The 27,690-nt window shown below is 38.3% G+C and overlaps 1 protein-coding gene across 1 annotated transcript; it reads left to right on the forward strand.

Annotated features, from left to right (window-relative positions):
• The first annotated feature begins 5,267 nt into the window (after positions 1–5,267).
• On the forward strand, positions 5,268–26,992 carry shisa9b (shisa family member 9b). Its single transcript, XM_086289641.1, has 4 exons — positions 5,268–6,085; positions 8,265–8,371; positions 20,732–20,863; positions 22,470–26,992. Exons 1-4 carry the CDS (start codon positions 5,577–5,579, stop codon positions 22,847–22,849), a joined length of 1,128 nt encoding a protein of 375 aa, XP_086145767.1. The 5' UTR covers positions 5,268–5,576; the 3' UTR covers positions 22,850–26,992.
• Positions 26,993–27,690: the final 698 nt, after the last annotated feature.

Consider the following 27,690-nt stretch of genomic DNA (forward strand, 5'->3'; position numbering starts at 1 on the left):
TACAAGGTCTTGAGTAATCAGGCCCCATTTTCTCTTAAAGACTTCGTTGTACCATATCACCTCAACAGAGCACTTTGCTCTAAGACTGCTGGTTTATTTGTTGTTCCTAGAATGGGAGGCAGAGTCTTAAGCTTTCAGGCCCCTCTTTTGGTGAACCAGCTCCCAGTTTGGATTTGGGAGTCAGACATCCTCTCCACTTTGAAGTTAAGTAGGCTTAAAATCTTCCCTTTTGATAAAGCATATAGTTAGGCCTGGATTAGGTGACCCTGAATCCTCCCTTAGTTATGCTGCAATAGGCCTTTCCTTACCCTTGTTACCCAAGTTCTAATATTTCTAAAGCACCTTGAGGTGAATGCTGTGGCACTATATAAATGAATTGAATTGAACTAAACTGTTAATGTTGATGTTTTGTTGTATGGTTTACCTTTTTTAATTAGCACATTTCACTTCATACAATAATACAGTAAATTAAATAATTAATAGTTACTGATTGCCAATAAAAGGCATATATGTTAAAATGAAACTTTTACAAGATTTTCAGAAAACTTGACCCCTGACCTTCAGGTCAAAGTCACTGAAATCCAAACTCACCTGAGATTTTTTGTAGATGCACCTATGGCATCAATTTGAAACTCTTACTATGTTCTGCCCACATTGCCCACATGCCCAGCAGGGTGTCAGCAATACCCAGTCAGCCTTTTATGGCGTAGGGGTAAAAACCAAGTTACAAGTGCAAAGGACCAAATGTGGATCCACTTCACTCTGGATAGTACACTTTGGAAATCTCAACCTGTTTAACCTGATCAAAGGACTGATGTTAAAATGACATGTAAAAGAAGAGATAAATATAGATGCCTGAAGAAGAGAATAGAACTAACCTGAAGTGACAAAACAAGAAGCTGTAAGGGAAACAACTCAAATGTCACAGAAAGGTATGAAGTATGAATATGCAGATAACTGAAATAAAATCAAAACCAATTAAACATGCTGTCACACTGCTGCTGACACTGAATGTAAGTGCTAATGTTATTCTCCACGTGTTTCTTTTACAGATCTGACACAACCACGCGCTACCTCACCTGATCTTTCCCTCTAATCGAGAGACTTGGCTACGTGCTGAAAGAATACAACAGAGACATAAAGCCTTGCCTTAGTCAAGCTAAAGTGTATGCGTACAGTATCTATATTCTTTGATAATTATAACATGCAAACAGGTGACAAACTAAAGGAGAAACCAAACTACAGTGTGAAAGCCTATTGTAAGGATTGTAAGATGTCTCAACACCTTACAATCTACCTTTGCATTAAGGCTTCCAGTCTTCCAAAAGAATGATTCAGTGTTTTGATGATGGCTTTGAAGAATGCAGTCTAACATGTGTGTTCAGTTGGCTTGAAATCTGGTTAGCATATAATTCACATCATTTTCATACTAATCAACAGTGTAATCATTCAGTGAACCCTACAAAAAGAGATGGTCAATGTAGTGAACAGCAGAGACCTTTCTCCGAATGACCTACAGGCCTCACTGTAGGGGTCAGTCATCTGGGGCTATACCATTTTCTTATTCCAAATTGGATGACAGTTGTGATCACTGCCTGTGCTTATGGACTCTTACACGATATGCATTTAGGGAGCTAACCAAATTCAAACACGGAACTCCGGAGTTTCCTCAATTACACCTGCAGCTGCAAAAAGAGCTCTAACAAATTTAAGTAGTTCCAAGAACGCCCCAGTTAAGCCTTAAAATGCAGAAAAGCGTTAGCTTTTGCTTTAAAAAAGTGCGTATGCATGAAAGATAGGAGAGGAACCAAGATGCTGAGAGAAAGTGAAGCCTATTTGGGCCTGGATTGTTAAGCGCAGTGTGAGTTCAGGTCAGCGGGGGAGTAGGAACAATTGTGTTTGGGCACGGCACATGGTACAAGGAACCCATGCCAAGTGTGAGTACACCCCTTAGTGTTCCCCACACAAACACACCCACTTGTCAAGAATATGGTGGAGGATGATTCATCTGACCACATATCTCTGTTCACACCTCTCTGTAGACCTGTGCCTCTCACAAGTGCATTCATCTTCATAATGAGGGATTCATTATCAGTTGCAATCCAACTCTAAATGCACTGACGCCTAAGGACTAGTTGCTCTTCTCTTCTACCTCACTTATCACCAAGGCACGAGCACCACAGTCATTTCTGCCTTCACGGAGACGTCACTGTTCCTATTAAAAAAATTACCAAGTTGTCCAGTCTTCGTGACTCCTGCCATCTCAATGCAAAATCAGAATCAAATAGATCTCGTTAGCCAATTTTATACATGTTACAGCGTGCTACGCCATGCAGTGCATCTTAGTGGAACCGTCTCCAATTCGTGTGTTTCTTGACAACTTTGTTAAGGTTCTCAATTGTAATTTGTCATCTAATTGGCCATTTTTTTTTACAATACTGAAGTGTTAAAGGTTTTCCTGAGACACAGGTTTCATTAAAGATGGTACAACATATGGATATGACAACATATAGCACAGTATAGTTCCTTTTCTTCGTATGACAAATAACAGACTAGCACTAAATATTGATCCATTCCATTCTTTGCCACTTATCCTTACCAGAGTTGCAGGGTGGCTGGAGTCCATCCAAGTTACCAAATATTGATAATTTTATGAAAACATGCAATCACTGCAAATTAATTCCTCCAACAATCTGACTTATAGTAACTCCTTAATAAGTGGTTCTACAAGGAGACAAAATTAATACTAGTACTACTGCTAATAACAATAAACACCATAATTGCAGTGAATAAATGCATAAGCCCTTTTTGTGCCTTTTATTTCCTCTTGATTTACACAGATGTCATGGTGTGGCATATATAAATATTTAGTTTAACTATTGTATCACAGCACTACTATTGTTATGAGCAACATATGGTGAGAATATTGTATTGTCCCAACTGTACTGTAGAAATCACAGTATGCATACAGGTGGTTCATAGTTCCCTTTAGGGCAATCCCCACCAGCAGACTGTAACAGCAGTCAGCGACAGTCGCATTACTCAGTTGGAACAAAACAGGATTACACTGAAATCCCCCACCGCGCGAGCATTTCATTAAGCACGCTCCCGTCAGAGTGGAATTATAACCGCCGCGTTTGCCCACCTGTTCCCACCCAAAACACAGCACAGGGTGACTAACTCTCTGGCAAAGATTTACCTGCCAGAGTCATGCAGTTTTCATATGGCAGCTTCATGGTGCAAATTGCTAGAATTTATGAAGAGCATGTTTGATTTCTGTAGAGCAATCCTGTAGAAATCCATTAGTTGTTAATGCTTTAAAATAAAAACCTTTACTGCTAAAGCCCCTTCATTAAAGATTGTGTTATTTTGTAATGGTACATCGTGTCATTTCCTCTATTCATTCATTATCTACTCGAGCTTAGTCTGAGAGTTGAAATTTTAAACTATGTGCCACTTGCTAAAAACAAACAAACAAACAAAACAAAACAGCGATAACACAGCAGATGTCAAAAATTAATTGAACAGACTAATAAACACTAAAGCTTTAGCATTTACTTTGTGGTACTCTTTATTAGGACATATATCAAAACACTTTAGACCCAAACAAACAATAATTTTCTAGACTGAATTTATAAGCAGATTTTTTTTTTAAATCACTTGGTTGTTAAATTCTTTAGTGAGCCATCTACTTAAAGAAGGTGTAAAGAAAAAACTAAAACAACAAAAAAAGTGTCACCATCATCAAAAAAAAATACAAACTGATGGGGGGGGGAATAAAGAGCAATAAAACTAGAATGTGCTTTTTTCACTGAGCATTAATGTAGCATTTTAAACTTCACAGGAATACATAGATACGAATTTATTATCTGGAGTTGATCTGGTCCTTATAAAACTTCATTGCCTGCACTTTGTTGGAACTCTGAAGATTCATCCCTGGGGACTGTGTATAACTATTTATAGTAAACTTTAAAGATTCACAAAGACAAGCAAAAACTCTTCTGACAGCCAACTGTAAATACAAGTAGCCTTCCATACCTAAGATGATTCAACATCAAACAAGAGGAGTGAGAATTCTCAAGTGGCAGATGGTATGCCTCCTTTCACTAATCATAAGTTTAGATGAAACGATTTGTCTAAAAATAATTTGCCACATTCTTTTTTTTGCAGCTCCATACTTGTCGAGACTCATTCATCGTCCTTTTGATTAGTAATCAATAGCTGAGGTCAACAAATGGTAAAAAAATTTTTTTTATGATAAAACAGGTTATAATGTTTATTAAAATAAAATGTTTATTAAAAGTGCTTTAATCTTAAATTCAGGTCCAAAAGCTGGATGGAGTTTTACACCTATCAGATAGAAGATAAATTCTCCACAGCGCTTGTTTTCTGTGGAGCAGGAAAAAACACACACCCTGAATGATAGTTTTCACTTGTGTTACAATCGTGTGGGAGAAGCGACAATAACAGAGGGCAGGAGGGTTACCGCTCTAATTAAAACTGCTAAAATTAAACGTTTTCTCCTTGGATAGACTTCGAGGAAATGAAAACTTCTGAGATTTATTAGAACCTCATTTGTGTGTTGATGAAAATGATTTAAATCTAATTTCCCATGCATGATTTCTGGGACTCTTTTGTCATTGATCAAATGACATTTTTTTCGTGGTGCAACTTGAAAGGTCACGGCTGTTTCAACATGACCTTACGCCTAAACAAGAAAGAGGTTTGAATGGATGCCATCACTTTTTTAATCAGAACTGTCGACTAAACAATGTAACACACTCTGTGTATCATTTATCTTTATGGACAAAATAAAATTGACTGTGAAAAGCTACTTGTTTTAATTCTTTCATATACAGAATATTGTGTAGATTTTTTACACTGGCTGAGCTTCCCTGAAAACGTATTTACTTTATGATTTCTCATTAACCATCAATCATTGCACTGCTGTGCAGACATCACTAAGTTGCTCAATAATAACACCGTTTGCTTCTACACATCAAAGCCCTGCCAACTAAACTTGGAAATGACTGCTTGGAATGACTGTTTTTTTTGGTTGATGTGGATCACGAATTGTAGCCTACAGACGATTTTACGACACAACCCGATAATAATGGGCTGTCACGGCTTGTAATTAGCGCTATTGCACATCGCTCTCTCTTTCTCCCATTGGCTCTCTCCCTTCTCTCGCTCTCTCCCCCAATTCACATGCTCATAGGGTCCTTTGCGTTGTCTTTCTCCCACTCTCTCTGTCTCTGACGGCTTTGTGGAGTGGAGCAGCCTCAGAGGTGTGTGACACCCTCCAGCGCAGCCAGGGGCACAGCTTCGGTGATGCTCTCCAACTATTTACTACTATAAGCGACCCTTTGGGTGTCTGAACTGCTTTTTCCACAACAATCGTTTTGCTGTTGTTGTTAAAGGAAAGAAAAAAGTACAGAGTGGCATATTGTTTTTACGCATGGAGGTTGGAATCAGCCTTTTCCCGATTACGCATGGCTGTATCTCATCTCCTTGGAAGATGCTTGCGAGTTTGTGAGAGCGCGCCAGGGCGTCAAGCAGGGCGGAATAAGTGAGCAATGATGCGGGGCACTGAGCTGCTGCTCGGTTACTTTCTGGTGAAAGTTATGGTGTGCGATGCGGAGGGCGAACCCGGTCAAACTATCGATGACTATATTATACCCGGATTTAACGACTCAATGGAGGCTGAGATTGGAGTCACGGAGACCCCACACGTGGAGGACAAGTGCCGTGGCTACTACGACGTGATGGGCCAGTGGGATCCGCCGTTCGTGTGCAGGACGGGCAGCTACCTGTACTGCTGCGGCACCTGTGGCTTCAGGTTCTGCTGCGCGTTTAAAAGCTCCCGACTGGACCAGACCACCTGTAAGAACTACGACACCCCACCGTGGATGATGACAGGGCGACCTCCGCCAAAAGTGGACGTAGCGCTCGAGTCCGCGAAGGATAAAACCAACCTCATTGTTTATGTCATATGCGGGGTCGTGGCCATTATGGCACTGATAGGGATTTTCACCAAGCTTGGTTTGGAAAAGACGCAGCGTCCACACAGAGAAAACATGTCAAGGTGAGCTACAAATGTAATAACTTTTGGTTCTGCTGGATTACAGTTTCTGACTTTTTGTTTTGTTTTTAATCTGTCTAAATATTTAAAAGCCCCCAAGTTAGACAAATTCCGTCAGTATGGAAAGAATGTTCCAACTTTATATCAAGAACGAGTCAAAGCAACAGGTTGTTTTATTTTTATATGGACATTGATTCTGTTTAAATACACGCTAAATGAGTCTTATCAACCCGAGGTAGCGCACGGACTTTAGAAACATCTTCCTCATTCTTAAGTCTGTTAATGTTATAAAGCAGAATATAAAGCTGAATGTTAGCTTTTTGGTCTTTATCTATAGCGAGATTGAAGATGGTAAATACAAAAAAATGGATATAATCTATATTGGGTTTGGAAAACTAGGTCTCTGCCTATTTTCAGTACATTACAACTGAAACCAAGCCGGTGACCTATAATGGGACTTATGCCTTGCATCATTATTTGCTTGCAGTATTTACAGCTTTTCAATCAAACACAAACACATGCAGGGCTGATGCTCTATATATACTCACAGTGATTTTGCACTAAAGGAAGAACGACCTTCTGAGAGACTTAAGGAGCAGTCCAGGATATCACCATCAGCGAACCGCTTGTGTCTGTTTACACCTATGTTTGTTGATGACTTTTCAACACAAATGTATCCCATTAAATCTATGTTTTATTGGAAGTACACTCTTGACTTACAAGGTAATCTGTAAGCCTCAACTGAATCAACCCTTCTACCCAATTTGTAGAAATTTCCTTAAAGAGAACAATAGGAAAGAGGTGAGGTCATAGTAACCTTTACTAAATTCTGATTGAGAATGAGTCTAAGTGGATTTTACTGTAAGATTTAATGCAATTCACAATTTTTTTCATGCGTCATAATTGCAAGAGGCAGACCACCCTAAAAACATAGTTACTCCATTTATGAGTACCACAGACAAATAGCTATTTAAAAGAAATTAGGAAAAAAAACCCTCAATGCCTCAATTAGTCAAAATCCATGCATGTGTATAGCTCGTAAAATCTCGAGTATTTTTTTTTTAACAACAACGTAATCTTCACTTCATCTCCCACTACAAGTGTGCTTGTGTATCTGTCTGCAAAGACCCTGTCCTCTGCATGTATGTTTGACAGCTACAGAGGCAGCGCTAGTATTCTTTTCACTTTGTGAGTCTATTTGTGTATTCATGGCAAAACATGGTCCTGGAGACTGCAGCAGGAACTACCACAAGAGTTGTGAGAAGTGTGAGATGTGTTTGAGGACAGAATTGCTGATGTGAAAACATCACATCCATAAATATCATCAAGGTTTAGAGGTTTGTAGTTAAAATCAAACTAGGTGTATAACGATTCTCCAAGCCAACAGCTGTAGAGAGTAAGGTGCATTTAGTTTAATTTAATGGAGAGCAGCAGATATTTTCTGTTAAGACCTCCCTCACATCTATCAGTGCAGCATGTGTTTGTTTACAATAAAATGACACAAATAGTTCTGTTATTTTCAAGAATGAAAAAAAAAATCAAGATAGAGAGAGAAGATCAAATCCCATCTCCTTTCTCACCTCTGCACAGCAGGGCGGTCACGCTGTGAAATGAGTGCGAATGTTACAGAAATAGTTAGATGCAACCCTCCCCAATACACTGCTGGAAAGGTGTGTGTGTGAAGATATTCGACCTTCTGACAAGCAGTGTTGACAACCTAACTCCAAGCCCTGATGACATCTGGTTTATGCCAAACAAGGACTAAGACTTAAAAGAGAAAAATTCTGCATGTGGGATGTAACGTGTGGAAGCTTTAAGGAAGCAAACATGGTCTAAAGATTTGCTTTCAAGATATGATCCAGTGTTTTAACTCTTCAAGAACTAAAAGTTGGAATGACTTAGCCTCAGTTATTTTTCAGTCTGTCTCTTGAGAGTAGTGTTGCAGATGTTTAGAAGAGCAACAATCACTGGCTGCAATATTTCTTAAAACTGCAGAAACAAAGCCTGCGACCTTAGTACTGTGAATTGTCTCCTGAAAAGTTGATGAAAACCATTTTTGCAACTTTAACCCCAAGTAGATTTGGCTATGGATTATATAACATGTTAAACAGATCTTTACTTATATTTTATTTTTGCACGTATTTCATGTATGTGTTCATATTCACATTCTTCATCTTTTCAGAGCTCTTGCACATGTGATCCGCCATCCTGCCTCAGAACATACAGACGACGCTGGACTCGGTCTGCACTATGAGAACATACAAACCAGACTCACAACTAACAGTTTCCGTAAGTAGCCGCATACATATCTACTTACATGCACATACATATCATAGGACCATACATGTTTGGACAGAGACAATGTTTTTCTAATTTTGGTTCTGCACATTACCTCAGTGGATTTTAAATGAAACAACTCAGATGTAGTTGAAGGGCATTCTTTCAGTTTTATTTAGTGTATTGAACAAAAAGATGATATGAAATAAAAAATGTGAGGAACTAAAAGATTTTGAACACAATCCCTTCTTTTCAGGGGCTCAAAAGAAATTGGACAAATTAAACAACTGAAAATAAAATGTTCATTTCTAATACTTGGTTGAAAACCCTTTGTTGCCAATGACAGCCTGAAGTCTTGATCTCATGGCCCTGCCAGGCCTTTACTGTAGTGGCTTTCAGTTCCTCTTTGTTTGTGGGCTTTCTATCCAAAGTTTAGTCTTCAACAAGTGAAACACATGCTCCATTGGGTTAAGATCAGGTGACTGACTTGAATATTCAAGAATATTCCACTTCTTTGCTTTAAAAAACTCCCGGGTTGCTTTGGCTGTATGTTTTGGGTCAGTCCATCTGTATTATGAAATGCCACCCAATCAATTTGAGTGCATTTAGTTGGATTTGAGCAGACAGTATGTTTCTGAGCACCTCAGAATTCATTTGGCTGCTTCTGTCCTGTGTCACATCATCAATAAACACTAGTGTCCCAGTGCCACTGGCAGCCACGCACGCCCAAACCATCACACTGCCTCTGCAGTATTTTACTCTTCCACACCTTCTCCATACTTTTTTCTTGCCATCCTTCTGGTAGAGGTTGATCTTGGTTTCTAAGAATGTTTTTCCAGAGCCGTGCTGGATTTTTAATATATATATTTTTTAATATTTTAATTTTTAATATTTTTTTTTTAGGAAAGTCCAATCTGGGTTTTCTATTCTTGAGGTTTATAAGTGGCTTCTACCTGACAGTAAACCCCCTGTATTTTCTGTTCATGATAAACTTGGATATCGATATGCCTATCCTCTGGAGAATGTTGTTCTCTTGGTTGGCTGTTGTAAAGGAGTTTCTCTTCACAACAATCTACCATTGTTGTCTTCTGTGGATGTCCAGGTCTTTTGAGTTCACCAGTGCTCTCTTAGATTTCCATCCATCCATTCGCTTCCGCTTATCCTTTTCAGGGTCGCGGGGGGCGCTGGAGCCTATCCCAGCTGTCATAGGGCGAAAGGCGGGGTACAACCTGGACAGGTCGCCAGTCTGTCGCAGGGCTAACACACAGGGACAGACAACCATTCACACTCGCATTCACTCGCACATTCACACCTAGTGGCAATTTGAATTGAAGCCGGAGTACCCGGAGAGAACCCACGCAAACACGGGGAGAACATGCAAACTCCACACAGAGAGACCCCGGCCTGATGGTGGAATTGAACTCAGGACCTTCTTGCTGTGCGGCACCTTAGATTTGTCCACTCCTAATACAGTAGCAATTTGTCAGATGGGTTTTTTCTGTTTTTGCAGCTCAAGGATGGCTTGTCTCACTTTGCATGGAGAGCTCCTTTGACTGCATCTTGTCTGTTCACAGCAAAATTTTCCAAATGCAAGCACCACACCTCAAATCAACTCCAGGCTTTTTATCTGCTCAATTGATAATGACATAAAAAAGGAGTTGCCCACACCTGCCTATGAAATAGCCTTTGAGTCAACTGTCCAAATACTTTGGTCCCTGTAAAAAGAGGGTGGCACAAGTTAAGGAGCTAAAACTCCTAAAACCTTCATCCAATTTCAAAAGCGGATACCTCCAAAGGAAAGCTAAGAGTCTACAAATTATGTACATGTCCATTATATACTATAATTGAAATATGTTTCAGTAAACAGTTAAAAAAAATTTAACTTGTGTCAGTGTCAGTATCTGAGCACACAGGATGGATGGGTAATATCTGTTAACTCATGTTGCCATCATAAGCTTTTAATTCTAGTAAATTCCCACTTTCAGCGACTAATTGCTTTGTACCACAAAGCTCACCCTCGAAGGTCTTAACTGTTTCAAATACAAATATGAAACTGTGAGCTTTGTATGTTTTTTGTTTTCTTTTTGGCCTAAATGTGCGGAACCGGAAGTATCGGAAGCAGGGGGAAAAAAAAATCCCATATCCTCAAGCCTGGCGAACATATTAGTCATACCCTCATACTGACAACCTTGAGCTCTTCCATTGCCAAAACATATTGTATGCCACGGCCATTATATTGCACCGTGATTCTTTCATTCGTCAGCACCAACGCCTACACACACCCACAAATGCACGCAGACAGAAAGGAGTTCTTATTAATGCTAACCTGCTTACTGCCAACCTACTTTCTGCCTCAACAGCTACAGCCAGTAAAGGTCTCTTTGCACCCCCACGCCCCAACGAGATGGATAATTATGGCAAATGCCATTGTAATAAAAAAGGTTTTACAGACACAGTCAAACAGCACTCATTTTTGAAAAGCTGTTACAGCCAGACATCTGACTTTTAAAAAGTAAATTCCAAACTCTTAACTTAGGATAAACACTGACATGATACTGATTAGGTCCAATATTATACAGTATATACTGGGAAGTATGAGTTAGAGGTAAAAGAAATAACATGATTTAAGCTAGGTTCTGATTCAAATAAAGAATGAGGGATGCTCTGCCATTTTATGGTAAATGTTTCTCTTAATTAAAAAAAAAAAATTCAGGTGGAAATAAAAATCACCAGTTTGTTAATTTATCATTAATGAGGCCCAGACACTTGCACTTTCTCAGTAGAATTTACGGGCGCAGCAAGTGCACCCTTATTATTTTGCAAGGGTTTCTAATTAGTGAAAACATGAATTCTGTGATTAGAAAGAAAATCTTTTAGGTCTTAGCACATACTTGTCAACTTTAAGATGTTGAGACATAAATCCAAGATGATCACAGATGAGTGATGAATAGTAATAAATGTTCTCATTCATTTTTAGATGACAAACAGAGAGAGGGTCTGGAGGACTTTACAAGCACGAGTTAAATCTCTTTAAATCTCTGTAAAGCCTCAACTACAAAATAAATGCCAGAAAATTCTCCTTTTTAAACTAGAGTGCTTACTGAACCTTATGAAAAAATATATAATATAATATGCTACATATGGCATTTTTGTGCAATTTATTGCTTTATAATGTGTTGTGCAATTTATTTAATTTTTTTGTGAAAAAAAATCACATTGTTGATTGTAGACATCGCAAAAACTTACACAAAAACTAATGTATCAAACATAATACACTTGGCATTACAGAGTTAAAATATAGTATAATAGCAGCAATCAGGTGTATTAAAAGGCTGAAGAAATGTTATGCAATCACACCAATCATGCTAATATTGCTAACACAAGACCGCTGTGCGTGATGTGTCACGTACAAGTGTATTTTTATACATCAGTGCATTCATACAATTTCAAGGCAGAAGGGGATTTTTGAAACTGAAGTGAGATGTCTGCATTCACAGGACAAATAACTAACCAACCAAACAAAGCAAAACAAAGAAACAACAAAAGTGCTAATACGATTTGTGTTTATTCAGTTAGTCTCTACTTTTTAACTATATTGAGGAGAAGACGGTTGCAGCTTTTATTTTGTGACCTTGCACATGCCATTTCAGAGCACAGCAGCTTAGAAATTTATGACAAGGACTCTGTGTAATTGAGGTGGCAACAGAAGAGTCATGATTGTTTTCTTGACAGCAAACCCTGGAAGGTTACATGAGGTGAGGTGGTATTTTTTGACACATGTACCCATCTTGTACAGCTGTGGTTTCTAGTGGCATGCCCAAGCCACTGTATTTTACAGATAGAGGTGTAAATCTCCGTAGGATACCCGTCTTTATCTGCTGCCTGTCAAAGATAATAGAAATCTGTTAAACTGGGCTATGAGCTCTTATTCTCCTTAAGACACCAGCAACACTGTCTTTATGACAAGGGCTTCTTTGGCTACCGGGACTATCATATCTTTGTCCTGCTGGACATCCGAGTACATGGGGGTAATTGTGAAGAGTGGCCTCTTTTTACTCCAGGCAGTCAGCCAGTGAGAACAAAGTCTCCACTCAGTGCCAACACTCCACTGGTGCATGACAGCCCATTTCCTCATTTTCAGATAGAAATGTATTTCAGCAGCATTACTTATGACAGCAGCTGAGAAACAGCTACCAAATGTAGAGTGTACCTATAGTTATATTTCCGCCTGCCACATGCTGTACTCTGAAACTCGTAGAGAAGGCTCAAAGAAGATGATTACTATGTGACTACATAGTGACCTGAAAAATTATTTGGATGGTGAGAGAAAGTTCAGTTGTGGATTCTCACTTATAGCTGACTGGCCAATACTCTGAGGAGCGTTGCCATTATGAGATTAATATGAGCTTAATATGATCTTAAAGTGCAGAATCTAAAGTACACATGATGGGGTAAACCATTATATTGTAATAACTGTTGAGGAATTATTTCTTTATTTATATAATTGTTTTTATATAATATAATAATTTATCATGAATCCTTTGCAGCCAGTGATTGCATAAAATCTGATGTTGTTTTCAAGGATTTTACTTTGGATTTCTCTGCAGACCATTAACAAATATTACATTTCCTGGCCTTGAATCTTTCAGGTTGCTTCTGCAGTATATTTTGGGTTCCTCATTCGTACTGTGACACACATTCCAGTCAACTTTACTGCATCCGGCAAAAATAATAGCTTTTCAGAGCATTTCCAAATTCATGGAGCTGCACCTGTCTTCCATCGCATCAGTAAACACCTGTGACTCACTGGCATAGGAAACTATACATAGCCATGCATCACGTAGTCCGTTTTCCATATTTTTCCCCTAGTTCCTGTACAGGTTGATCTTTGCTGCATCTGTCCTAAGAATGTTGCTTCAGAGTTTTGCAGATGTTTATGCACATTTTATTTACTAAGTTTAATCTGGATTTTCTTGAGAATTATGAAATGTTCTTGCAACCTGGGGTGAGTCCTCTGTATTGGCACTCATAAAGTCATCTCTTTATAGTAGAGTCAAATATAGTGAGTCTTGTTTGCTGTGTCTTTTCTTTACAATGGAAAGGATTCCACACTTACTTACTTACTTACGTACCAGTCTCTGTGTGAATCTCTTGTTTATGTTGCTGAGCTCAGTTTTTTTTTAAATAACAAATTATTACATTCAAATTGATTGTTGGAGATTTAATAAAAAAATATAAGCGAGGAAGCATTGAAAAACACGAGCGGTTATAATTTACAGTAAGCAAACTTTTTTTGTAAAAAGTTTGTTTTACAACTTTTATTGTAAATAAAAAATCTCTTTAAGATACAAAAACCATTCCTAAATTAAATTAATGTTAGAACACACTTCAGTTGTAAAACATCACCAGTTTTCACAGGTACACTGGTGGATAGGATGTCCCAAGTATACTCTAGAACTTATCAGTCTCTGTGTGTATCCAGGCTGTCTTAATTGCTTTTGTCTTTTGATGTAATCCCAGACTGATTCCATGATGTTGAGCTCAGGCGTTGTGTGGGCCATACCATCTGCTGCAGCACTCCTTGTTCTTGTCGTCACTGAATATAGAGCTTCATAATTTTGGCTGTGGGTTTGTGGTTGGTGCTGTCTTGATGCAAAATGCAGTTGGGACCAATAAAATGTTTCTCTGATTACATAATATGATACCTAAACTTCCTCAACCTTTTGCACAGCACTATATGTACTTAAATGTTAAGAAAACTAACAAAAGTTAACTAACTTTTAACTTCACCATGTTTTCAATATCTGAGTTTGTACAAAGTTTTTTAATGCCTTTAGTTAAAAAAACAAAACAAAAAAACCAATGAAGCTTTGTACACTAAGTAATCCTCACTTAATAATTATCAGACTAAACCATACTCGTTGGCCAATTTATTAGGTCAGTCTTCTTAGTATTGGACCCCCTTTTGACTTCACAACTGCTTTATTCTTCTTGGCACATACTCAACAAGGTGCTGGAAACATTCCTCAGTGATTCTGGTCTATATTAACATGACGGCATCCCACAGTTGCTGCAAATTTGTCAGCTGCATATTTATGATGCAAATCTCCCACTCCATCATATCCCAAAGGTGCTCTTTTAAAGATTTGGTTAAGTACAGTTAACTCATTGTCATGCTCAATAAACCAGTTTGAGGTGATCTGAGCTTTGTAATATGAAGTATTATCCTGCTGGAACATGGGTACACGGTGGTCATAAAGGGATTGGCACGGTCAGCAGCAATACTGAAATAGGCTGTGGCATTTACATGTTGTTCCGTTGGTACTAAGGGGCCAAAACTACACCAAGAAAATATGTCCTATACCATTACTCCACCAGCAGCAGACTGAACTATTGATATGAGGCATGGTGAATCAATGTTTGACTGGTAGTTACACTAAATTCTGATCCTGCCATTCAAATCTCACAATAGCAATCAAGATTCATCATATCAGGCAACATTTTCCCATCTTCTGTTGTTCAGTTTTGATGATCCTGTGTGAATTGTAGCCTCAGTTTCCTGTTCTTAACTGACCATTTCCAGTGTGGTTCTCTGCTGCTGTAGCTTATCCACTTCAATGTTCAACATTTGTGTTGTGCGGTCAGAAGTGCTCTTCTGCATCTTGGTTGTAATGATTGGCATATGAGCTGCTATTTGGAGGTCAGGTTGTACTCACAGTGTCTACATGCCTAAATGAAAACTGCTGCTCAAATTTGATCAAGTAATTTACACAAATGTTTAAATACATAAACTGAAATAAATATATAAATGTGTTTGGTAATTCAAATTTTCATAAATCTGGTAGAAACGTCAAGATATTCAATCAGAAAGAAATTAATATTTTCATTACCAACTTGAAAGTAGGGTGCCTGTAAATAAGAGCAAAACTTCTCCTTGTACCATTTATTCTGGGGCATACAGCTCCCAAAATACTCTCTTAAATCTTTTATGAGTTCCAGGGAGGTGTCTGTGTCTGGAGTGTTAACTCACTTATTTCCCGCATCAACCATTGAGTCTTTAACCTTACAACTCTTCAGAAGTGGCCTACTTTCCACCAGCAGCTGACACAGAAGCCGTGACTACAACAACAGTGCAAGCTCAAATGGCACTCAATCAGAGTAAAATATGCAATAAAGAGGAAGATAATCAATAGTACACACCAGTACATCAGTTTAATGATGCTGAGTTTGGAATCCTGAAAAAGACATCAGATGCTAAAAAAAAAAATCAGCTCCCAGTTTCAATTTTAGTGTCCATTTTTCAAGAGGAAATTTGATTTACTCGAGACCTCCAGACACAGAAAAGATCAAATGTTTATGACAAATGTTGAAATGACAGTTTTACCAAAGCATTCAGAGTATGGGAATTAAAATATTTACTCTCAGTGGTCTCTGCCTTTAAGCAGATACCTAGACTTTGACCTTGGCTGGAGTATCAGATAAACAGAAGTCAGGTGAAACAGCTCAAATGGTATCACTTACAAACTTGCCTGAGACTGTGGCCCAACAAATGAGGGCATGGACAGTTTTCCACAGATAATAGCTTATCCAAAAGAAAATTGCACTACATGGAACTATATTTAATTGAGGAATGTCATTTAACATGTATGTCAAAGAGTAAACCGATTGCTTTTATTAAAAGTAAAGTAACTTCTGGGTATGAAAGCAAAAGTTCTAATCCATGAGATTTAACAAGATCAGGCTGAATGAGAGCCTCTGTGGCTGGCCCACTTACAACAACTGTATGAAACTGAAACAGGTCAATAAGCTCAGAAAAAAAGTATGACAGCAATTTAAACCAGACAGATTTAATGTAGGGATTTGATTAAATGTATTAACGTTTTGACTATTTTTACCAGCAGTGACTATGTGGCTGGACTTTCTTCCACTGTTTCACTGTTTTCTCTTCATGACCAAACCAGGTCTTGGTGACGTTAAAGGTAGCAGGAAGCATGGCACAGTCCGTTTAAAGCGTTTATACTCCATCGATCCATAGAGACCGAGAGAATATTTATTTGCATACATGGACAACTATGAATTATGAAGCATGTACATGAAGCATATGGACAGACAAAACAAGACACAAACTACAGGATGGCCATTATACTGTAGTTTTACTTTAACACCAGGGTCTCATGATGTAATAATACCTGCTAAGCCCATGAAAAAACATTTTTTTAAAAAGAACACCTTGGGGGAAAAATTTATTCCGGTTATTAAAACAACTTGAAATGGGACCATCTGATGTTTTCAGTTTTCAAGGTAGGGGAGACAAATATAAATAAATACATAAATGCATACATACATAAATAATCTGCCTCATAGGATTTTAAGGTGCAAAAAACAAAGTCATGTCAGCTTGAAACAGGAACCCATCCATTCCTGCATCCATCTATCCATCCACCAGCTCCTCCCCAGGACCCTGAATTTGATAAGCAGAATTAATAGAGGAACATCCCGTAAAAATAAAATAGGCTAGTTGTTAAGCTGGCCCGAGATAGTGAATAACTGAAACAGGACCAGGTTTCTGTCTTGTAGAACCTTTTCTTCCTCCCCTTATTTTACAGATGGTCAATATGGTTGTCTTCACTTGGACAATGGTATTTGAGACCTCGTGCTCTTTTGTGATGTGTTTGAGAGCCTGTCATTTGAGTCATCACACAGAACAGTGGTTTCTTTTTTCTTTTACCAAGAAAAGATCATTTTAACGGCATCTACAATGTTGGCTGCCGACAGCTTCGCAGTCCTCCCTCCTACCTACATCCTCACCCTCACCACCAACACTGATGTTTTCCGTTTTCACGTCTTCAGGACCAGTCCATGATTGATCATGTTCCATTGTGTATTTCTATTCAGGGACAGTTTTACTGCACCAGCAGTGTGTTTGGAGTCATTGGCATGGTGAAAAGTGAAGAAACTGCATCAGATCTTTTCCAAATGGTAATATATGATGGATCAAAATCTGATGATAGTTTTCTGCGTTCATAATTCCAGCATATCCCCCAACAGCTAAACCTTGACAGAGCCTCCACCGCAGCTGCAGACGCTCACTGTTGTACGTCTCTCCTGACTTGTTTTGTACACTTTGAAAAAAACAAAGTCATGTCAGCTTGGAACAGGAACCCATATATCCATCCATAGGCTCTAGCCCTCCTATGACCCCAAATTTGAGAAGATTGGTACATTTGGATTCATCACTCTATTAGACTTGTCACCACTAATGTTTTGACCTCCACTTTTTCAGTTTCCTTAAAAATATTGAGGACATACTGTACAGGAAATTACTTGTTTCTTCCTTGCAACAGGCTGCTGATAAAAAAGTGCCAAACGACTGAAAGAAAAGACCATTTAAAATTCTTTGCTAAGTTATCTGCTATGGACACATTCAATACCATGTCATTTCTTGACTTAGGTGTCTTTCTTATGCCTGAATGATTCATAAGTCAGTGTTAACTGGCTTCACTAACAGTAAAAACAGTGACTTGAAAATGAGCAGGTACAAGGACTGGACTGTCAACTCACATCTCTACTGAAGTCTCCTGCTCAGACCATGACCTTAAACCTCTAATTCATAGGTTGAGGGTCACATATTGATTTGTATTGATTTGTTTCCACTGACTTTATTGGACTCTTATGTCATGCTGTCATCCTGATGCTCATTTTGTTGAAAAATTTGACCACACTGACAAAGACAAAAACGGAAATATAACTGTTTCCTGTTTCAATTAGCTTTGCAAGTACAAAATATTATTTTTTTGTTACCTTTTGCCTTTTTGAATATTTTTAGTTAACTAAAAACTTTTTTTACAACTAGTTTTAATTTTTTAGTTCTGTTTTAGTGAACTACTGTAAAATGTCCTTGATCACAGATGATCTTTAGTTTTTATTGAACTGAATAAGTTAAGTCCCAGGAAAGGAAAGCTTGATATATAGATATTTTTATAATATAACGACCACTGTGGCACCACTAATCCTTTGCTATTTAAAATCCCCAAATCTGTTCGTACTAATTATACCCTCCCCTTGTCTATGGTGAAGTATCTGTTGCAGCTGTCCTCTGCATCATTTCATGAGACAGCATTGATAATTTGAGACTTTCTGAATTAATTAGCACAGTAATAAAGTTTCTTGCTGACCAGTGGGGAATAGGAGCCTAATTAACCCATTTTCTGTATTAATGATCTGTTTTTATGAGATGTATTCTAGACCAATGGGGCTAAAGGAATCATTGCATTTTAAACTTTGTAAACTTAAATAAATATAATAAACAAACATTTAATTAAAACTGTCCACAACATGTACAACCATAAGCATGTTGATATCTCTACTCAGATTCAACACAGCACACAGCGCAGTCCTCAAACAGCCGGCTGTGAATTGGTACGTTCTCCAATCTAAAGTAGGAGTAGACACTCTGAACATCTGTTTGCTCTGTCATGCCAGTAGGCAGGGGGCCAGTATATCTGCTGTGCACCCCTTAATTTACCAGATGTCTACTATACGATTAGGATGGTTTTACAAAGCGCAGTTCAGCTCTACAGCTGGCTCCCCAAGAAAAGGCTACTTAAAGGAAAGTGACACTAGCAGGTCAAAGAAAACACTTCATGTTTTAGCCTATATGTTCACATCTGGACAGTTGATTTGTTTTTTGGAAGTTTGACATCACTGAACATCACTAGCTGACTGAGACACGACTAAATAAGTGAATAAAATACAAAAATTTCATTCATAAAACCTGAAGCATAAACTTTGTGCACAGACTATACCACACTGCAAACCATAAAGCTCAAAAAAGCACTGCGGAAACATGATCAAGTACCTTTTAAAGTAGCCATGCCCCTAACTCTAGTATCAAAATCACTATCTAAGAAGCTATCCATGGAGATGTGTCTGTGAAGGTTCTCAGTCAACCAGGTCATTGTAGTCTAAGGGGCTTGGAAAGAAAAGCATCTGGACTTCTTTAAGTTTCCTTGAAGACGTTTGACCTCTCATCTGAGAAGCTTCTTCAGTTCTAAGAGCAACTGGTGGAGAGTCCCAGATTTTAAACCCTATGGGAGTGTCCCCTGTTGATTCTCTACCTAATCACACGAGCCAGGGCGCGAAAACGGGTGTGGGTCACAATCAGCCAAGTTTTCAGGTGAAACCTGGCCCCACCCTATCATGTGATTTACTGAGGTCAAATGGCCCAGGATGTGAGTGGGCGTTAAGGCGTCTGGGAAGGGATCTCATAAGTGGATTATAGATGGCCGACAGTTGGTGTTGTAAGCCACCGCCTCTGTTCAAAGATGGTCGCTCACAGTGGACATAGATGGCTTCTTTCACTCCTCTTTTGGGGCTCTCCACCTGTTGCTCTTAGAACTGAAGAAGCTTCTCGGATGAGAGGTGAAACGTCTTCAAGGAAACTTAAAGAAGTCCAGACACTTTTCTTTCCAAGCTCCTTCGACTATCCATAGAGACCAAAACAAAACACTTTTGGATTGAGCTGTCTGTCTGTAAGGACTAATTTGCTATTTATTTAATAGCATGGCCACTAGAGGAATTGCAGTTTCTAGTACTAGTACACTTGAATTAAACATACTCTGAAAAAAACCCAACATTTGTAATTTCTGTTTCATATTTATGTCAAAATATGTCGAAAGAGCTAATGCGTGTAGCAAAAGCAAAGTTACTTATTATCAGTGATAAGATCAAACCTAGCCACTAGCCCGTCTTCAGTTAGCACAGAACACAAAAGCTAAGCTGCTAATAAAAACTTAAAAACCTGCACATCACTCCTGTTTTTGTTCCCCGACACTGATTCTAAATTTCATTTGACGGCAATATTGAAATGTTATTATTTACATGTAAATTACATCCAAGGCAAGGCATTATGGAATTTTATTTTCCCAGCAGTTGGTCCTCTGTAAACACCTGATCAACCATACTTTTGAGGTTGTAGCGCCTCAACTTTAGATCAGCCCCTCTCAGCTAATCAGCTCACCTGAATCAGTAGTTCGTTTCAAACGGCTGCAATGCGCTCACATAGATAGGCTTGTATTTCCTTAATCTGTTCCATTATTGCATTAATTTTTGCCTATAGCTCAGAGCAAATGCATGTATGGAAGAATGAAGAAATGGAAGGCCGCATGATCGACTGCATGCTTGTAGAAATGTACATTTTTTTAATGTCTATTTCATCCATGAAACTGTGTGTTTTGAAAACTGCTACAGTAATAAAGCTATTGTGTTATTATGACTCATTTTAAATTTGTTGACATCTTGCTTACAAATGCACTTAAAGAGGAAACTGTAATTCAGTTTCTGCATTAATAACTATTGATTGCCCTTCTTTAGAGAGCAACCAGATGAACAATGCAGCTCATGTACCAACTCTGGTAAGTCAGCCATATCCAGGTGTGGGACCAATAATCAGCCCATATGAGGACCCAAAGGATCTCAACAAGTACACCACACTCAAGGCTGTGGGTAAGAGGTTGTTTATCACAAACCAAAAAAACATATGGTGAAAAAGCACTTGAAATTCATTGTTTGATTTTATTAGGTAGGATCTTACATCAGATATAAATGCAATTTGCATAATTAATGAGGATTTCCCTGGATCTATAATGAGTGTCAGGGTGAGTGAGCTGAAACAATCTGTCATATGAGTAACCATGAGGGCAAGTTCAGAAGTTAATGAGGCAAAGATTTTGGATGAAAATCTTCATTAAATATTCTTTGGCATTTCAATAAAATTGGTGTTAAAAGTTGCTCATATCAACAGACAGAAAAGAGTAAGATGACATCTCTCTCTTTTTAGTTTAACATCAACAATTTATCTAATACATCTAGCTTTTCTTATTTGATTATTATCTACATGCCAAGGATACTACTTACATAATACAGCGGTAAAACTTTACAAGTGCTTTTTTGTTATTATAAAGGAGAATAGTTGGTTTGAATCTCTATCAAGTCTCTTGCTGTCAGAAATCCTTGTGATTTAATCCACCGTCCATCAATGCCAACAGCGAGGGGAACTGAAAGATTATTTATAGAAGCAAGTTTGTTGTTCTTCTCATGGGCTAATTTTGGAAAGTCTACAGCCAGTTCCTGGACAAGCAGCACTTTAAACAAGAAATTATAGAAGCTGTCAAAATAGTACTACTTAGAAACGTGGCTAAAAATATCTTTTTAAATATCTTTTGACATGCTTTTAATGTCAGGGTAAAGAAAAGAAAATCACTTCTCAGTTCCACTTTAAGTAACAATATTGTAGTGGTATGTATTTAGCAAGTATCTTTTATTGTTCGATTGGTGTGTTCATATATCCTCAAGAGCAATAAACTCCAACTTCAAAACCTCAGTTTTGAAATGTATTGTTCCCACTGTATTATATTAACCTTATCAGTAATCTGAATGAACTATAGTTAACCAACTACTTATCACATTGATTACTGAAGGAAAAAATAATTCCAAACAAATAGTCCTAATTTGACCCGATCACATCCAAGTCTCTAGTGATGGTATTTGTAGATCTGTGCATAATGCTATTAACACAGAAGTGCAATGCTTTATTTAGATTCCATTGAAATCAATTGGCTCTGTTTGACGGACCTGAGCATGGGAGAGATGACAGCTATCAGCATGCGTGAAACGAGGTCCAATCACTGCTCGCAGTCTTTGTGATGGCACAAGCAGCTGATGCTTCTTCGCCGCTAATCCACTGAAGTGCCGTCAAACGAACTTATCATTAGGGAGCAAATCTTAGCAAATGAGAGCAGGAACAGGAGACAATCAAGAGCAATCAAAACAAAAATGAATGAGGGGATGGTGATGTGATGCATCTTGTGTGCACACAAGAGGCTCTGTGGTCCGAATATATGAGCTATACCAACAATGATTTGTGTTTCACTGGTGCAAGGATATGCTTGTGTGTGTGTCTGTGCCAATTACAGCATCACTTTTGCCAAATCAAAGATTTCTTTCTGTATATATTTATTGTTTTAGTAAACAATGTCTAATATATGATGATGACACAAACGCACACACTTTTTGCTACAATAAATCTCTTGTTTATTTTTGTGTTTATTAGCGGAGAAAGCTAATGACAGCTTTCACAACAACCGTCGACAAGTGATTGAGATGACAGCCAAAGGTAGCCTTCCAATGGAAGGTGTGGATATGGAGCCAGAGCCGAGCAATCCTTACAGCCCTCCCAGACAGCTGTCAAAGCAGAATGGACACAAGTATAAAAGCTCCAAGAGCCACAGCTCCCAGTCACTGTACTACAGCGCCAGCAGTGCTCCCAGTCCAGGCGTGCTAAGATCCTGGGAAAGCAAGGACACACTGGGACTCCGACAGAGCTATGGCCCAAAGAAACTCTGCATCACAGAAAAGGAGCTGGACACCATTCGCTACATGCCTCCACAACCATACTATGTCACTAACAGCAAGACAGAAGTGACAGTATGAACGACTGCCTAATCGTCAGGCTTATAATGAGTCTGCAGACTCCAGATGTAGTTACAGGAAAGCAGTGTGAACTGTAGTATGTGGCTCTGTCTTTGTAATGGATAACATTTATGACACTGTCACGAGGTGAAGTGTACTTTGACAGGACTCTGTATCTAACACCGTGCCTCAGATGGGCACTGTAATGAATATTTTGTGTTTAATATTCACATAATCAAACTGCTAAAGTTACATAACTTATAGTACAGTGATGAGATGTGACACATTAAGTACTATCGCCAGTATCTACTGAAAGGACCTTAAAATAAAAGCGTATTATGTAACTTCTATTAAGAAAAAAAAAAAAAAAAGAGGTTTATGTTTATCTAATCAGAGTGGAATAGCCTGTGGTTGGTGGGATCTTTATGAAATGCTTCACTAGATAATGAATAGTGTTTAAAAATGTTGGGAACTGTTCATGTGTTAAGAGTACGGATTAATATCCAGTGGCAGTTGGACCAATTGCAGGGACCAGGGTTTGTATTTTCAGTCTATACTAATCTGTACCATACTCTGAATATGAGATAATCTAAAACCTCACATGAGACTAAATATCTCTAAAGTCCAACTTAAGGACTTATTCACACAGGCACAGAAACCCTGGCAGCTGGAGGGTGCCAGAGAAAACTGTGAATTCCCCAACCAGCTGTTGACTGGTGAAATTGGTCACAAAAAAGGATGCTGCTCTGGACACCTCTCTGCAAATGCTTTGACCTCTAGCCGATTGTTGCAGTTACCCGTATTTTGCATGAAATACACCGACTTGCCTGGAAACGATTACTATACTTTGAGCTGTAGTGAAATTTGAAAATGTCTGAAACTGGAAACGGATGATAATAACCTTCAAAGTTGAACCTAATTGCTGCAAAAAAAAAGGTGTTTCAAGAGGCGCAACTTTTACTTTAAATGCGAAGGGTCTCCATTTAAAATTTGCAATGCTCTTTTCACAGTTTCACAGACAAGCCGGCATCTTCCGTGCAAACTACAGGATTTTAGTGCCAAATCAAAAACTTCTTTGTGGCAAATTCTACACTCGCAACAGCTAGCAACCTCTAGCAGCTTCATTTCCTCATCGCAAAATACAAACTTTTCCCTAGTAGCCAGGTGATCACTGTCTGATCTCAAGGCTTACATGAAAGAGGTTTTAGCAATTGATTTTATAGTGACTGCCAGCAACCGCTCACCAACCAGCTGGAGAACTTTTTCCCTAGCAAACGGTGGGAGCCCTTTGGGACTGGGGCAAGATAATAGCTGTACTTATTTAAAAGGAAAAACAATCAGAAACAAGAGCACTCAGAGAGCGTAACTCCAGCTTGATCTGATTTTCACCAGAATTAAATTAGCTTGAGCTATTATTGGTATCTGCTATCAAACACCATTTGAACATGATATCTTGAAAATTGTGGATGCCAGACTGCCAAACATACCTTACATACTAGATCCCTTCACGGGGAGAATCAATCTGTTTCCAAAATCCCGTCTATTTTCAAAAGCTGTGTTTGTTGATAAAGCATAGATGAATCAGTTTGTAAAAGTGTTGATGTTTACTTAAATGACTTAAGACTCATTTAAATTTGACGTAGTTTCCCTTTTTAAAGTTGTGGTTGTCTTACTTTGAAAGAAAACCATGTCAATACTGACGTACAACTTGGAGAAACATTCAGTAGCTGTGGCGTAATCAAACCAGTGTTGTCATGGTGTAATAGACCCTCATGCGGTATCAGTATGTGTGATTATCCTAGAAAATCTTGTACTTGAAAACCCAGCATTAGAGCGGAAACTGGTTTTATTCTTAGTAATGTATTATGCTCCCAACAAAAGTAATTTAAATGTTTGCATTATAGTTGAACCTTTTGGGTTTTTTAACATGTTATTTTTGTGACTTAAATCCCAACTTTGACATTTAAAGAATGTACGTGGTATGGATAGTCTAAATACAAGTGATATTAGTTGACTGTTAGAGGCCAATAATAAATCAGAATGAATGTAAAATTCTTGTGAAGCAATGTAAGTGGGTATTCAAAGGTGTTTTTGAACTACAATGAAATATTCCAAGTCAGGTCTGAATCAATAGGAACATTTTTGCCATACACTGAATTTTTTTTTTCTTTACCGTACATGGCAAAAGGTTTTTAATAAACAGGGTTTTCAGGTGCCGTTGATCATTTGTTACGCTGAATTCACAGCCAAGCAATACAAAAGGACATTCACGCCTGCCTCCATGCAAGTCTTACTCATGCATTTGACTATTTGAGGTAGCTGAGGACAGGGATGTTCTCAGAGCTGCCACACAAGTGGGAAGTGGGAACTGCTAGTGTAAAGATATATTTATGTCTTCTCGAGTCCACATCTTACCAAACAAAAAATATAACAAGGCCAGAAAATATGCATATTGTTGTGTTTTGGTAGTTGTTCGTATTGTCACACACTTCCAATCAAACTTTATGCACTATTTTCCATTACACATATCTAGTGGGCTGAACTAGCTTATCATGTCACCTTATTAATCAACTGTGTCAGCAATCACCTGATCTGATAATCACAGTATTCAAAGGTCAGTTGAGATTTTTAATCAATACTGAGTAGTCACAATCTTTGACTATTCTTGTTTCGTGAATGTTTTATTACCTCGTCAATACTGTTTAAATCACTTACTGTATATTTAACTACAGCACATCACATTTAATCATGAAGCTCTACTGTTATACTGCCAGTTAAAGCATAATGTGACCAATACACATCTGGACTGCAGCATTGGTAAAGATTAAAAGAACGCTCCTATGAACAGTGTTGTTCACAATGATAACTGCAATTTGTTTGATCGCTGTTTTTTCATTATCATAAGATGCATTTGAGTACCTATTTTATCTTTTATCTGTCATGTGTTATGTACAGTACAGGGTTACTTTGTTTTTAAAAAATGAACTTTTTCTTGAAGTGGTTAACATGTACTGGGAAGTTTCTGAGCAACTCGTTGAACGTTTTCCATATGTTATTTTTGTGTTGTGAACTGCAGTTCCCATGTTGTTGGTGCCCTGCAAAACCTTGAATCCAGTAATGTTTCACTGTGGTTCAAGGTTCATGACAGTGTCCTTGTATGTGCAACTGCTCTAATGTTCATACAAGATTTCTACAAGACAGCACAGGCACACATGTACAATAATCACCTGTAGTTAAGCCTAAGTCACACACGCCTGGAGATCTGTCAGTGACCACCTGACAACCTGCTGTTACTGAAGGAAAATATTTATTCCCCGACCATTTGGTGAGTGGTTGTTGGATGTTTCTGACAGTCACTAGGTGAAATTGGTTACAAAGACTGCCTAGTCTGCAAATATTTGCCAACTACTCAAAAAACTGTATGAAACTTGAAAAAGTGCACAGCAAATTAAAAACTGAAACGGAGTACTTTGCCTTCAAAGTAAAAGTTGTACCGGTTTTAGCCAATAGTCACAACTTTTACAGACATTTGTAGATAAGTTGACATCTTCCTCCCACACTATGAGTGACCGCGGCAAACTGCTAGCAACCAAAAGCGACTCTCAACGACCTCCAGTGAGCGCTATCCTTCCTATCAATGGAAGGTTGCCAGAGGGTCATTGACTGGACTCTAGGCCTGTTCGACTGGGGCTTTAATAGACTTCACTAACATTCCAGGAACAAATGTAATAAAATTTACACATTAAACATTTTATAACTTGTTTTCTCATTGACTTTTTCTTTTGCAATAGGAAGACAGTCACCTGACATATGGTAGGGCCTACTGTGGCAGCACTAAAAGTGACGAGCACATAATCACAGAAACATTTCTAGAGCGCTCAGTTGACAGTAGCAGTTTTGGTGCTTTAAAAACACGCACACACTGTCACACATTGTGTCTTTTTGTTCCTAATTTATACTTGTCCCCTCTCTACACACACACACACACACACGCGCGCACACACACGCACCCCTCTCAAACACCACACCAGATGGTATCATAACACAGAAGAACCTTTGAGCTATGTCAAAAGACCACTTTGATATCACACACATTGCAGTTTTTGGGACCTTCTGTTAAAAATGCGCTCCAGCTGTACAGAAGTGAAGTGTGATTATAGTGTCAACATTAAAGTAATGTTTCATTTAAACTCTGCCTTGTGCTTACACATTCTTAAAACCTAGATGATTTGCTACTTTTGCTCCCAGTGAAACTGTATCTCTCAATTCATTAAGACATAATGCTGACATTGGATCCCTATGAGTTTGAAGGCATTTTTGAGACTCAAAATGTGGTTTTAGTGTCAGGGTTACAATTAGGTTATGATTAGATTTAGGCTGAGGTTTAGGATTAGGCATTCATTTTTGATGGTTATGGTTAGGTTAAGCTGCTAGGGAAAGCATTATGTCAATGAGATGTCCTCACTAAGATATGAAAATGTGTGTGTGTATATTAACTAAATAATATCAATAATATCAATCTGCTACAAGTAAACTCATTTACGCCACACAATTTCTACACTCTGTGCAAATAAATTTCTTTAACTGTGGCCTTTCCTACGCTCATGTGACACACTCATGCTCATCTTTCAAAACCTGGATAAGTAAAGGAGATGAATCAATTCAGCAAAGAACTAAGACCCAGGGCGTTATGTTTATGATAGCATAAAAGGACAGAACAACTTAACAGAGAAAATATTTTGTTGTTTTTTCCTCTCTTATGTGTTTGGTAATAACTTTGCATTTAAATTAAAAAACATACGTCTTTGGAAAAACATCTCCAAAACACATCAAAGTACCCAAACTATAGAGGGCTGATTGGA

This window comes from Aulonocara sp. 'chitande type north' Nkhata Bay, linkage group LG4 (genome assembly GCF_057382095.1).
Source record: "Aulonocara sp. 'chitande type north' Nkhata Bay isolate Kocher_YH1m ecotype deep benthic linkage group LG4, A_spYH_male_GT1.1, whole genome shotgun sequence".
In the NCBI taxonomy this organism is placed as follows: domain Eukaryota; kingdom Metazoa; phylum Chordata; class Actinopteri; order Cichliformes; family Cichlidae; genus Aulonocara; species Aulonocara sp. 'chitande type north' Nkhata Bay.

What these genes read in the sequence shown, in the direction of transcription:
- shisa9b (XM_086289641.1), top strand. Translation starts at nt 5,577, where the DNA reads ATGATGCGGGGCACTGAGCTGCTGCTCGGTTACTTTCTGGTGAAAGTT. An exon ending in CACAGAGAAAACATGTCAAG is followed by an intron (nt 6,086 to 8,264) that starts GTGAGCTACAAA and finishes TCATCTTTTCAG; the next exon opens with AGCTCTTGCACATGTGATCC. An exon ending in ACTCACAACTAACAGTTTCC is followed by an intron (nt 8,372 to 20,731) that starts GTAAGTAGCCGC and finishes GCCCTTCTTTAG; the next exon opens with AGAGCAACCAGATGAACAAT.